General features: G+C 36.8%; 1 protein-coding gene across 1 annotated transcript in view; it reads left to right on the plus strand.

Moving 5' to 3' along the window:
- Positions 1-691: 691 nt before the first annotated feature.
- The window catches only part of LOC105823868 (dihydropyrimidine dehydrogenase [NADP(+)]-like), a 256534-nt gene continuing 242329 nt past the window's right edge, over positions 692-14896 (plus strand). Inside the window, exon 1 of the mRNA XM_012661139.1 lies at positions 692-867. Within this exon, the coding sequence (XP_012516593.1) occupies positions 829-867 (39 nt within the window). The 5' untranslated portion in view covers positions 692-828. The remainder of the gene's footprint in view (positions 868-14896) is intronic.

Here is a 14896-nt window from a genome sequence, read left to right on the forward strand (position 1 = left end):
TGAAATCTCTCCCGTCTCCCCAGCAAGCTCTAGAGCAAAACATGAATAGCAGCTCTTCAGAGGAGCTTCACATTTCAGAATAATATATTTTTTTTAAATAGCCATTAGAATAGATTGTTCTGCAAAATTACAACCTTGATTATGTACCGCCTACAGCACTTACCACTTGCCGATCCCGGCTGTAGATATTTTTGCTTGCCTCCCTGCCCCGCCCCTAGGGATTGTGAACTCTCAGAAGACCGGTGCTCCTGTATCCTCCACGGTAGCCCAAAGCCCTGCACGCCTATTTGCTGACGGACGGAGTAACATCTACTACCTCATCCCTGAGGAGTTTCTGAAGATGCAGTTGCCCCTTAGACAATGCTTCTGCCGCGGGGTTGGTGCTGAAGGAAAGAAAAAGTGCAATGTGTCACTTGGAGCGCCAACAGTTTTTATCTTTAATCCGGGGATCCCTCACATCTGGCCCCTCCTGCCTGGCTGAGCCTTTATCAGTTATAGAGCAAAGGCCAGTCCCCATTGCATGGCCCTGTTCCTCCCACCCGCAGGAGGAAAACAAGCAGCCAGGCTGGGGTCGGGTGCTGACGGGACGGCGGAAGGCCGGGCTCAGCGGCTCTGCACAGCGCGGGAAGCCGCAGGGCCGAGCGCGCAGCCCCGCCCCGGGGGCGTCGCCGCCCCGCCCCGTCCCGCCCCGCCCCCACGCCCCCGGCCTTTGCCTTCGCTTTCCTATTTGCACTCGCGCTCGGGCGTGCTGTTACTTCGGTCTCTGACTGGAGCCTGAGGACGCTAGGAGGGTCTGTCTGTGGGAGACTCAAGACTATAGGCACTGCCATGGCCCCTGTGCTTAGCAAGGACGCGGCGGACATCGAGGTATCCCCTGCGCGCCGGCTTGCCCGGGGCGGGAGGGCGGCCCAGCTGGTTGGTACCCGAGAGGCCTCCGTGGCCACCGCGCCGGGGGAGGAATGGGAGACGCGGGAAAGTTTCCCCCGCGGGAGATCTGCGGGAGGCGGAGGAGCGCTGACCCAGAGCCCCGCGTGGGCAGGCGGGAGAGAGGTGGAGGACTTTCCGGTACTGGCGGGGCTGCCCTTAGCGCTGGGACTTGTTTACTTCTGAGGGGATTTAAGGAAGCCGGTCTTGTCTTGCCCTGAGCGGCAGTGACTGAAAAAGCACGGGAGCTGGGGAGAGGTGGACTCTGGGGGATAGTGAGCGCCCCTTTCCCACCCGTTCTACCCCCGCGCCTCCCTCTTAGCCTCCCTATGTTGTTTCTGGACGCCTGCCCACTGCCCTCACCTTCGATTGCTGAATCCTGCTATGCGCAAGGGTGAACTATAGAAATAAAAAAAGAGCGGTGCGTCAGCGGTGGCGGTTGCCGCAAGGCATAGTATTTACGAAATGATTTAACGTGGGGAGGATGGGACAAAGTATTGAGAACACGAAAAATGCTGTGCCCTCAGAAAAGCGGAAGTGAACTGTATTTTTCTCTCCTCTCAACAGTTTTTGATTTCCTCTTGCACTCTTTCTGTAAAAATGTCAGCTTTCTGTGAATAAGGTCCTACCTGAAACAACATGGCCATTTCCTTTGAGTTCTCCCTAGTACCTTATGTATACGATGAGAAGCGTTAATTATAAACAGTGATTTTAGACATGCTAACCCGAGGCCAGCACTTCTGAGCTAAGACAAACTGCTTGTTAGTTTTTTGGTTTTTAATTCTGTTTTGTTTGGAGCTTTTCTTTATTTCAGTCTCCTGCTCTGGTAGAACACGTGTTTGTGTTTGTGTGTATTTTTTTTAGAAATAACAAAAAATTTTCTTTCCTCAGTTTTTTTTTTTTGGCGGCTTAAGTAAAAGTTTAAAACCACCTGTTTGAAAATAGCTGCTTTTGCAGCATTTTGCTCTGTCGTTGATTGGAGAAACTTTGTACTCTGTTTGAAGGAAGGTAGTAGAGTTTCTTCAGGCTCCATACCCTGCTTTGAAAAACCATTTTAGTAACAAGAGCCAAAGTTTATCATGTGGACTTCCTGTGGACATCTCTAGTTAGTTTAATTGTGGTTTCTCTTGTGGATACTTGACTTTTTGATATTGATAAATATGATACATTTAATAAAATATTTGTTAATCTGTGCACAGAGTAAGAGATGACTTGTCTTTTTCTATGTTTGATTTAGGTTCTAATCATTTTTGGTCTTTGTTGACTAACCCCAATTTTTTTTTTTCTTAGCAAGTTAAATAGCAAAATTCTGATAGCATTCTAGCAGTACTGATTTCAGAGATCCGTATGTCAGAGGTTGGGTGGCTTTTGACTGTTTAATTTCACAATGGTATGTTATTTGCTTAATTGATTTCTTTCTCTGTATCTCTCTTGCAATTGTCTTTGAAATCAGTTCTTACCTATATTCCACTGAGGAAAAAGATGCCAGTGAAACATTAAATGTCCAACTTAATTTCACATATTATTTCTACCAAGAACATTGAGGAAGCTCAAGCCTTCTTCCCACTCCACTTGACTCTGTTTAACCTTGGCCTGTTTGGCCAGTCTGCCTGATATTACTTTTAATCTAGAGTGATAGTATTCAAACTCCTTCAGCTTTTATGTAGTTCCCGTATGTGACACTTTAATCGGTAACATCTTTCATCGCACACAGTGCTTTACTTTTCCTTGAAAGTAATACCCGTGATACATGAGCTAAAATACCATGAAAGAGTATGAAATTAATCATTAAAATATAATGCAGTGAGGAAAAATACATTAAGCCTAGGGGAGCACATTCAAGCATAGATGTCTCAGTTGATCCTACTGATTTACCAAAGTTCATTGTTGTGTTGAAGAATCAGAATGAAATATGGAGGCTCAGTTTTCTGTCAAATTTGAATGCTTTCCTTGAACACATTCATTAAAACCTTTGTCTAGAGATTGATCTGATTGTGATCATTGTCTTAGCTTCAAATACATGGAGAAGCAAGTAATCTTTTAAAAAATTGTTGTTATAAAGTAGATAGTAAATCAGATAAGAACACATTGACAAATGTGAAAAGTACTTGGTAAGTGTGAAAAGAACAGAAGGTGACAACCAACTATAATAGTGATTTAATTTTCCTTGCAAATTACCTGCAGAACCTCTGGTTTCAGTGAAGGAGCCAAGAAATATTTTTGTTTCTAGGGGAAAATGTTACTGAGGTATATATAAAGGTGCTTTGAATGATAGTTCTATAATTTCTATCCTAAATCCAATATCACATAGGGATTTGAAGGGTTTGGAATATGGAAAACAATCAGGTCACCAGACTCCAAAGGTGGAATATCACTGGCCTTGGAGACAGGCATAGAAAGGATGAATGATTTGGTAACAGAACCTTGCTTGTCTACTCAAAATTGTTGTTGTTGTAGTAGTAATCATAGAAGTAGTGTAAGAATTCAAGTTGTGTTTTGTTTTTTTCCCCAAACACATTAATGAGGTTTGGAGCCTGGCCTTGGATTGAGGTCTAGCTTTTCCCCTTTTTAAAAGCTGTGTAACTTTGGGCAAGTTACCTACCTTCTCTGAGCTGCACTTGCATAATCTGTTAAGTAAGGAAAATAATAATAGTACGGATAATATACAAATGCCACAAGTTGACAGCTTCTTGTCAGGAAAAAGAACAAATATGTTAAACAATAAAGATAAAAAATATCTTATCCTCAGGAAAATCACTGCCAATGACATAATTAATACTCTAAAGTCCATTAACAACAGTTATATACTTTTACAAGTGGTTTTACTACGTGGGCTTACAATTTGGATACAGTCTGAATTTTGTCAAGAATGACTTTTGAATACAAACTCTCCTCGGAAAATCAGAAGTTCCTATTGGACATTGGGCACTTTCCCTGGCTTCAGCAGTAACTTGATAGTACTTCTTCATTTAGATTGAATTGGTAGCTGGTATGATGTCAATATCTGCACATTTAAAAGCAAGTGAGAATGATTTTGGAATAGTTCACTTTTGTTCAATATCTTGTTCCCCTCCACTGGCAAGGATAATTGAGAATAGACTGTAAAATTGTATAGTTAGAGGAAAATGTACGCAGTTGCGCCAAGCTTTTAACTATTTGAGTACTAATAATTTTGATAAATATTTACAGCCAAACCAAGTTGCTTTCAACCACTCTATTGCTTCCTTAGTCACAATTAGAATCTCGAGATCCTTTCCTTGAATTTTTAGTTAATGAGTGTTAAGGGGTTATAAACTTATTTCACATTTAGTTTGAGTAAAAAGGGATCTTTGTCCATTATCCCCCAAATCAAATACATTTGAATCAAATAGAAATGGTTTCTGAATTACTGATGTTATTACGTCCATTCATTTGAGACGGTAATTGAGAATTTTCTGTATTTATTAACTGGGAAAATTAGATTAAAAATGGTAAATTTGGAAAATGGGAGCATAATTTAAATGTATTGGAGAAAGTGAATTTTAAGAATTTTGAAAAAAAGGAAAGGCATGGGGGTTATAAATTAGCAGAGATGGCAAAAAAAAAAAAAAAAAAAATTCAGAACAGCCTTTATCGCGATTGCATTTGTTCCTGGGGAGAGAGGAGGGTTATGGATCCAAAGGAAAGAATAAAGATTCAACTCTGTAGAAGCCGTGGGTTATTTATTTATTTTTATTTTTATTTTTATATTTTTCCTGAATGTGTAAGTAACAGTCATTTCTTCTCTCCTTTTTAATGATTGGGTACCACAAATATTGTGGAAATGTATTCTTAACTTACTGAGGCTTTTAAAGCCTTTTATTTTTTTAAACTTTTAAAACTTATTTTGTGAGTTAGAGTTGTTGAAAGTATATTTGTCCTCCGTATTTCAAGCTATTTTGTGGTCCGTACTTTAAAATGTTTCTTCTTTCTAAGAAGTTGAGCTGGGGAGCAGAAATGTGTCTAATTAACTGATTCGAAGAGTCACTGATTCCAGTGATAGCTCCTTGTAGTTTTAAGGTACTGCATATTTCTATGTTTGAGCATTTTCATGTGCATTTCAGTGTGGTTTTTTTAAAAAAATTCTCTCTTGAACATGAATTCAGATGACCAATTTTAGTAGTTTTATTAAAAACTGTGAGATCAATGACTAATGATGGCTCTATCACTGGGGTGATTTTTAGATTGGATCTGCTTAATCTTAATGATAGCAGATAGTGTTGACTGATTGCTTAATTCTAAAGTGTGCTGGAATTCAATAGCCTCCTCTCTTATATTCTGGAGGAAAAGTCCACATTTGGATAGCTGAATATTAACAGTAAGGAATTAATAAAAATATTAAGATTTGGAGTCAAAATGCTGATCCAGTTATAGAAAATCTTTAAGCAATCATACCTTTCTTTAACAATCTGAATACAGCATTTTACCAAACTCATAAACAGACAACAACCCAACGGCTGAAAACTAGACCTCCCAGTAAGGTAAAGATGTCTCTGATCACTGTGGGAGAATTCTAATAATTAGTATAAATTTAAGTTGCAAAATTTGGAACACCAAAACTAAAAGACAATGAGACAGAAAAAGATTTTCATAAAATATCATGACAAAGAGAATCTGAGGAGAGATGTGATACAATCTAGCCTTCAATACAGCTAAAAAGGAAATTGAAAAGTAGGATTGGTCAATTTACTTTTCTACATTTTAGCTCTATAGACACACGACAGCTATGTAACAGAGACCTGGAGAGTCCTTAAAACTGTCAAGAAAATTTTATTTCATTTATATTATACCTTAAAATTATTTAATAAGGCATTCTAGGATTATAAATTTGTCTGTAATCAGGACTTTGATTTTAAATTTGATGTGTTTACCTTCTCGACTTCATTTGCTCTTAGTCCACCATATTGAGACAGAAGGTTTTTTTTTGGCCTTAAATATCAATAGTGTGGGTGTTCACTGATATCCAGGAGCCAATTATACTACTGAGATAACTCTTAATAGCATTACGTCCTTCCTATGGTTTATAATTATTACTGCTTCCATTGCTTTTAATTAAAATGTTACACTAATAGATATGATATGTCTGCATTCAACTCAATATATAAATTTTATTTTAGGTGGTTCACCACAGATATATATTTATTGATATCAGTAATTAAGTACTTTTGTATGAAGTTAATTTATTTTATACTTCCCAAAATAAAGCTTCATTTCATAGTTAGTACCAAGAAAAGAAAGGCATTGTATTAAAACAGACCTGGTTTCAAATGCTGGCTCTTTTATTTTTTAATATTTATGTGGTTGTTGTCAATTTCTTTCCTGGACTATCATTTTTTACTCGGTAAATTGGATCTAATCCTATGTATTTCATGCAATAGCTATAAAGATTAATTGGAGTCATGTACATAAAAAGTTTCAGATGGCATCTGTCACACAACTATATGCTTTTTAAAGTGGTAGTACTTATTTTAAGTATTATTATTGCATCCATCACTATGTGTGTTATATAAATGCCAATTGGCTGGAATTTGCTTTAACTCCAAGAATTAACTAGTGGTACTGAAGTCCGTTAGAATCTGTGAGGGAGGGGTGAGTTAATAAAGTTAAAAGAATTAATAGAGAGGCTTATTATAAATTCATAAATGTTACAGGTCTGCATTATGAAAAAGTTACTGAATTCCATTTGTCAGTATTACAGGTGAGATGGGGGAGTTTCTGAAATTTAGTTCAATTTGAAGAAACTCATTTCATTTCATTTCTATTTAAAAATGTGTTTTTATTAATAATATCCATTGTTATTGCCAGCCTGCTGATATATGGCATAGGTTTTCCCTATGCAGGATTATCCACATCTGTTATCCAGGGAAATAAGATTCACATCTAGGGCTGACTCTTACTTTTTTAATGTAACATACATATGACTTGATTCTTTGGTGTTTTTTTGAGTGTTTTTGAGACTAGATTAGGTTAGATGCATATGTAAAAATTAATTTTTGGTATTCTCATTGACATTTAGAAGGGATTTGATACTATTCTTTTCTGAAAAGAAATTCCTACACAATTAAAACAAACAAACCAAGATATCTCTTTGTACTAACCTATCTTCTTTCTAAGCAAACACATTAGCTTCAAAGACGGTTTTTCTAGACTTTTAAGCATCCCCCAAACATACTACATTTGCTTATGAATAACTTTCTTAACTCTTAGGAAAGAGTAAGTTGGAGATCAACCTATTTTGTATCAGGAAAAGGTAAAGGATGATCTTTTCTGAAAGATGACTCAGATATTAAACTTTTTGTACTAGTTATAATAATTTTATTTCTTTGAGAATTTTAGCGTGGCTATGGAATAACATGCTCACTACCTCTACCTCTATCATAATAATTAAACACACAATCTGTGTCCCTACCTCCCAGGTGCTTGGAAATTGATATTATAAGTGCTTATGAATGTCCCCTCGTGACATTCCTGACTGGGCCACTTTGAAGAAAAATCTCTTCATCAATAATTAAGCCCTGAGGGCTACTTCTCAGGGGACCCACACAAAATTACATGTCAACTCCAGGCCTGATTTATACAGATGGTGATCATGGATGCATCCCCCCATGATTCATGACTGTACCCCTTCCCCCCATATTTTATTTTCCACCATTCTTTGCTAGTTCTCCTCCACCTCCACTCCCGAACCCTCAATACTTTTACTTCTCTCCTAACACTTCATCTGTCAGTTTTCAACTGATTTTATAATACCTACCCAGTATTGACTAATCTAAGTAGATCTTAATCTTTGTGAAATTCTTTGACTGATTTTAAAAAGTGACTATGGTAACATGTTAAAACTTTAAAAATGTTAGTAGGCCTAATGAAAAGGTAATGTGAAAATCTACAGCAAAATTATAGAAGAGAATGTGTATTTACTATTTGCTAATTAAAATGAGTACATATCATAAAATAGGGGGTAAGCCTGGGCATATTTTTGCTATACATGTTAGATCCCTTGCTTTCTGACCTTGCGGAAATCATTCAGCCACTGTGAAGAGTTTGCTGATTCTTCAGTGAGTTTCCTATTGATCAGTCTTTTAAGGATGGTTTGAAATAAAATATGGCAATGGTGAAATTGTTTGGAAATGTGACCTGCTGTGTGATCATATTAAGGAAATGGAGAGGTGTTGTCTTAGCTATTTGATTTACATGCTAGGTAGGATTAAGTATACCATTTGTACTGGCTATATGGATTTCTTATACTTATACAGCTGATTTTTTAACTTCCTTCATGCCTACCTGCCTACTTTTCTTTTTTAGTCAAATGAATACACTTAATTTAAATCTTGCCTAAGCAGAGAGGAAACATTCACTCCTACTATATTTGGCTGGAGTTCTCTGTCAGGGTGATCTGGAATTAATAAATTCACGTTTTGTGTTTCTTGAATAATGCTGTGTTTAACTAGAAATGAAGACCAGAGATTCAAAAAAGTAGATGGAACTCTCTAAGCTGATTTCTCCAATGTGTTTGTTGGTTGATGATTGTCGGTGAAAACTACACAACGGGGGCTACAGAATTCACATTATCCTTCTCTGACTCTTTGTGCCACAGTGACCTGAAACCTTGGAGGCCTTCTTTCAGATATTGTTCTGTGCCAGATATTGAGGAGTGCTGGAGTATAAAATTTGAAATCTTCCATAATTCAAAGAAAGACATTCAGTTCTTTTCATAGATCCCTAAAGCTAAAGCATGGCACCTTTCAGAACAAAGTGCTCCTTTCTGTGCATTAACTTATATTATACTTTTTTTCATTTCTGTGATTTAATTTTTAAATTATTTTTCATGATCACTACAGAAGATTTAAAAGATGTAAAAAAAAAAATTTTAAAAATGACCCCAAACATACATAGTTGTATCACCCGTCCCAAACCATCCATGCTAATATTGATGTAGTACTTTTCTTTTCCATGCATGTGGTATTTTTTCCCCTAAATACTTTTAATCACAAAAGTTTTATATTTGCTTTTATGTCCTCTCAGAACTATTTCTTCATATTCTTATTAACTTTTTAAACAGTTGTAAATAGTAGCATAAGATTCCTTGTGGGTGGAGATACCGAAATTTACTCAAGCCTCCCTCTTATTTTCAGACATTTACCTCATTTTTTAGTAGTCAGTTATTAAGAACAATTTTTCTGCTTAAAGCATTGTGTTGAAAATACACTCGAGAGGGTTGACGTCAGTGATATGTAGTGCATTTCGGTTCAGTCTTTCTCACCTACATGCTTCAACTGAATTAAGCATCTTTAAAAAGATGTTTTAGAGAGGAAAAGGGGGACATTTTGGGGTGGAAAGACAGAAAGAACAAAATGGAAATGGAACCAATTACCCATTTATCTCATCTTCCTGACGCTGCTTCTAGGTTATAGAACTCTCAGGCATCTGGATGTAGTTTCCTTTGGTGGGTCCTTTTGACCTAGTGCTGATTCAGTGCTTCTTTCTAGGGCGTGGCTTGACTGCCTGCACGGTTCCTTATTTTTTCTGCACTGGGAAAAGAGGAAGAGTAAGGTTGGGCCTTAGGTTGTTATCTTGAATGGAACATTCATAAATCTCAGGTTGTTATCTTGAATGAATAAATGTAATACTAACTGCAGCTGTCCCATCATGCGATGGAAACTTTTATATTGTTCCAGCCTCCCCACGCCTCCCCCCCAGGACCAACCACTCTGGCAGACACCCGATTCTCAAAGGATTTTTTTATTCTAGCCCGCCTTTATATTAGAAGTATGAGTGGTCATGCATGTACATGTGTGTATACATAAGCAGGCCTGTGTGTACAATTTTTTTCTTCCTGGCACTCAGGAGGAAGAAAGAGTCTGTAAGTGTAGCTACTTTTGATTTAATACATTTTTTCCCACAGTGACAATTTAATAAAGCAAAACATACTTCTGTGTTAACCAAAATAAATTTTGATTCATGCTACATTTTAAAGCTAAAGTTCACTTGCAACCTGAACTTCAAACATTTGTGTGCTTAAGCCTTTGTCTTTTTTGAAAGAGATAAAAACATTTTTAGAGAAAAATTCATAGTTCATGTAAATTAATGCCCATCACCCCTTCTGCCCCAAGACTCGACAGTAATAAACAAAACTTTAAAATATCCTTTATACTTAAGATCACAATATTACAGTAGGATCCTAGAAGGGAAATCATCATTGCTAACTGTGACTATTTTAAGGATTTTAGATATTTTCAAATTGTTGCCCAAATGGTACTACTACTTCATATGGCTGCTAGCAATGTATGAATGTGTATAAAATGATACCCTTTCTAGTGTTAAAAATTATTTTTATTTTTTAAATAAATAAATGAAAACTTTTGTCTGATTGGCTTAATTTGCATTTGTTTGAATACTGATAAATTTGAACTTTTTTTCACATTCTTAAATAGTTTATGTTTTCTTTTAAACAAATTATTTTAACAGAAGTTTAATGTAAGGGTAAAATAAGAAAAAGTAGAAATAAGAAATACAAATAAGACAAGTAGAAATATCACAGATTTTAAGAAAATTAGATGTTAATGAATCATAAAATCACAACAAAATTAATGCTACTTTAGAAACATATAATCTACCAAAACCAACCTCAGATAAATTCAGGAACAGCAATAGGCCACTAGCCTCAGTCCATTATAATATTTATTGATGATAAGTAATGGATCATTATTATTTATTCTAATTCTAATGAATGAGCAGCATAGAGTATTAGCTAAGAGTGTAGGCTCTGGAATTAGAGAGCGAGTGTTCATATCTTAGCTCTACCACTCACTAGTTCTGACCTTGGTAAATAACTTAAACTTTCCTTTTCAGTTTCCTTAGTGTAAAATGGGTATAGAAATTGTACTTACATCATAGAGTTGTGTGACAGTTGAAGGAAATACTACATATTCATCATTTTTAATAGTTACAACATGTGGCAAGTATGCAATTAATGTTAGATATTAAAACAATAATGACTGTAGTGGCTTTTCTATCTCTTTGACAATCTGTTATTTTAATATTTTTAAAACATAGGCATTTACTCTGACTTCTTTTTCGTTCATTCAAAAATATCAATTTCTTACTACGTACTAGGCATCAGTCTAGATTTTAGAAACATATTTGCAAACAAGACATAAAAGAGTTCTGTAATCAATAAAGTTGCATTAGAGTAGAGAAATGATAGGCAGTCTTTTTTTTAAGTATACAGCAATTTCAGATAATGTCATGAGTGTTGGTAAAAATATGCCAGGATAATGTGATGCAGAATGACTAGTAGGGCCTCCTTTAAATGTGGAAGTCAGACAAGGCCTCCCTGTGGAGGTGACATTTGAACTGAGACCCAGAAGACCATAAGGAGTCTGCCAAGGGCTTTTGTGGAAAAAAAGAAAGGAAATTCAAGAGGTGGGATTGAACTTAGTCTTGGAGGCGGGGGAGCGGGTGGGGGGAAGTAACAGGTATGGGAGAATACAAATACTATATTTAATGACATCAAGTTTGAAATCCCTGTTAGATATCAAAGTAAGGTTACCACATGGGCAGCTGAAATAGGCTTCTGGAGGTCTGTAAAGAAGTCATAGTTGGAGATAGAAGTTGAGGAATTATTGATATAAAGTTCTGGGACCGAGTAAGCTCATTTAAAGACAGTGTAACTAGACAAGGGACTGAGGATTTAGGCATGAGAAGAGGGGGAAATGGCCAAGAAATCAAGGAAGGAGGAAGGATGTACCTGTAGTTAACTCTCTTTGCTGCTGTTGGGATGGTGAGGTGAGGGCATGAAAGGTTTCTTTTAATTTGGTTACATGGAGAAATGAGCTTGACAATAACTATTGGGGAAAGAAGCCCAGTAAGAGTGAGTTGAGAGAAAATAGGAAATAAGGAAGTGAGACAGTGACATTACCAAACCCTGGAAAAAAGTTTTGCTGTAAAGGGGAACACAAAAATAGGGAAGTCGTTGGAGGGGTTAATAGAGCATGTACAAATGTTAATAAAAGAGATGCAGTAGAAAGACACACCAGAGTTGAAGCATGTAGAGAGGATAACTAGTTGTATAAATGGGTTCTTTGGGTGAGAGGGAATAGGATTGATAATAGAGCATTAGAATAGAAGACAGAGAGGTGGTAAATTGGGTGGTGGAAAGATGAGGGAGTTTCCATCTAATGGTTTTTATTTTCTGAATAAGTGTATGAGACAAGATTAGTAACTAAGGGTGAGAGGAAAACTGGATATAAAATATTTTAAGAACAGGTGAAAGTACGGATAGATTTTCTGGAAAGTGGGAGAATGAAAATAATAAGGAAGTGTAGTAGGATTTTTAGGTGATGTTTCTTTTCCATTTGATATTTGTGATCAAGAATTCAACATGAGAGCAGTGAACATAAATGTGGATTTTTTTATAGCCACTCTTAACTGCTTGGGCTCAGTTGAAGAGCAGTTAAAGAGATGGATTTACTTGGATTAAGCTTTACCTGGGCAATAAAGTTGGAGTGAGAGAGGGGCAGGGAATTAAGGGTGTTTTGAAGAAGTTATGGTGGATTATGAAAGCTAATCTGAGGAAGATCTGGATAGGAGGCTGAGATGGACAGCAAAACACCAGTGATGTGCTCCATGGATTCATGATTTCAACGAGGGGAAAGAATTGTTGGAAGGTGGAAGATGTGGGAAATGAAGATTAGAGTTGGATGTTTGAAATAAAGCTTTTGGAAACATTGCAGTAATTAATAATGACAAAGTCAAGAGTATAACCAAGGATGATGGTGGCTGAGGTGGTGTGGAAGGAAAAAAGTCAATGGTGGTGAGATAATGAAGTAAGAGGCAGGTGCTGAATGAGGGTCTGTTGAAGTCATTAAGACTGCTGTGAAAAATAGAGCAGAGTGGAAGACAGGGAACCAGATGTTTAATTCTCACTGAATTTGGGCAGAGGGTAGTGTGGTGACCAAGGGTTGGTAGATGTCAGGAACACAGAGTTATAGAGAGTGGAACATGGGAAAAAAAATGATGTGACAATACACAAGAAAAGACAGCCATATAACTACAGAGGTAGTGATTGGAGTGATACATCTATAAGCCAAGGAATGCCAAGAATCACCAGCAAACACCAGAATGTAGAAGAAGGATTCTCCCCTTCAGGTTTCAGAGGAAATATGGTGAGGTTGACAGCTTGATTTCAGACTTCTAACCTCCAGAATTGTGAGGCAATACATTTTTGTGTTTTACAGCACCAAGTTTGGATAATTTTTTTTTTTTTATGGTAGCCCAAGGAAGTGCATACACATTTTGGTATGAACTGCAAAGGAGCCAGGATATTTGTGGAAAGAAGGTAGGAGAGAAGGAAGAAGAGAATGAGGGAGTAAGCCAGGGAAGGAGGGAGGGAGAGAAGATGAGGGACAGGAAAGGGAGGGAGGGGAGAAAAATGGCAGATACTTTGTAAGTAGGAATAGTGAGACTGGGGATATCTAACATTTGTTAGAGAAAGTCTTTATTATTATAAATTCAAATTCATAATTTAAAAAAATCATTAGGATTAAATATCACAAATATTCCAAGGAGTCCTGTAGTTAAATACATAATCAAAGTCCTAGTTCTGCTACTTTTAAATTTCCTTATCTGTAAAATGGACATCATGATCCTTGTCTACTTTATGGTGTCGTTTGGAACAAATAAGTTAAAAACAAAGAAAAACGTAAGCTGTTGTTATCATGAAGTTGTTTAATTTACAGACATATACAGTTGTCATATGAGGGGGAAAGATGTTTATTATCAAAAAGAACCAAGTAGATAAATTTTAAAAATCCACACTAAAAATTAAATACAGCAGTCCCCCTTTATCTCTGGTTTCCTTTTACTAGGTTTCAGTTTCCTGGAGTCAACCACAGTCCAATTCACAAGTTTTAAATTATATGCCGTTTTGAGTAATGAGATGAAATCTCGGGCCATCCTGGTGTGTCCTACTCTGGGTGTGATTCATCCCTTTCTCCAGCATAACCACGCTGTACACGCTCCTGGATTGCTAGTCACTGAGTAGCTCTCACCGTTGTCAGATAAACTGTTGTGGTATTGCCGTGCTTGTGTTCAAGTAACCCTAATTTTAGTTAATAATGGCCCCAAAGTGCGAGAGTAGCAATTTGGCTATGCCAAAGAGAAGCAGTAAAATGTTTCCTTTAAGGGAAAGGGTGTAAGTACTTGACTTAATAGGGAAAGATGCTGAGGTTGCTAAGATCAATGGTAAGAATGAATTTTCTATCTCTGAAATTCTGAAGAAAGAAAAAGAAATTTGTGCTTGTTTTGCTGTCACTCCTCAGACTGCAAAAGTTATGGCCACAGTTTGTGATAAGTGTTTTGTTAAAATGGAAAAGGCATTAAAGGCAAGTATACGTAGAGTTTGGTACTATCTGCAGTTTCAGGCATCCACTGGGGGTGATGGAATGTATGCCCCATGGATTGGGGGGAACTACTGTATATATTTTTCCAAAGCTTAACTTACCAACAAAATATAATAGATTATGTCTTCATTCAATTTTATAAGTAATTATTAAGTACTTGCTATATCTTAGAGACTACATTAAGTATCCTGTGGGGCCTGGCTGGAAAGATAAATGTATCTCCCCTAAAAGTTTATGATACAGAACAAAAGATGAAGCAAATTCACTAAAAACTATAAATCAAGACAGAAAGTGATAAGGGATGGTTCAGAATTATTGTGTCAGAATTAAAGTATGTGTGTTATAAATTCGCATTCATGCAGCTTAATAATTTCGTTTTACATTGTTATTTTGATTATATTTAATAAATGATAATAAAGAAAATCCTGTAAGTTTAGTTACAATCTCTCCTCACCTTCACTTCCAATGTCCGGTAATTCAGGGGCCAGAAAATGAGCTAAGTGATCTGTTTCTACCAACAGGTGGAGGAAGGCTGTCCTGGCTGAAATAGATCA

This window comes from Propithecus coquereli, unplaced genomic scaffold, assembly GCF_000956105.1.
Source record: "Propithecus coquereli isolate 6110/MARCELLA unplaced genomic scaffold, Pcoq_1.0 Scaffold7, whole genome shotgun sequence".
Classification (NCBI taxonomy): Eukaryota; Metazoa; Chordata; class Mammalia; order Primates; family Indriidae; genus Propithecus; species Propithecus coquereli.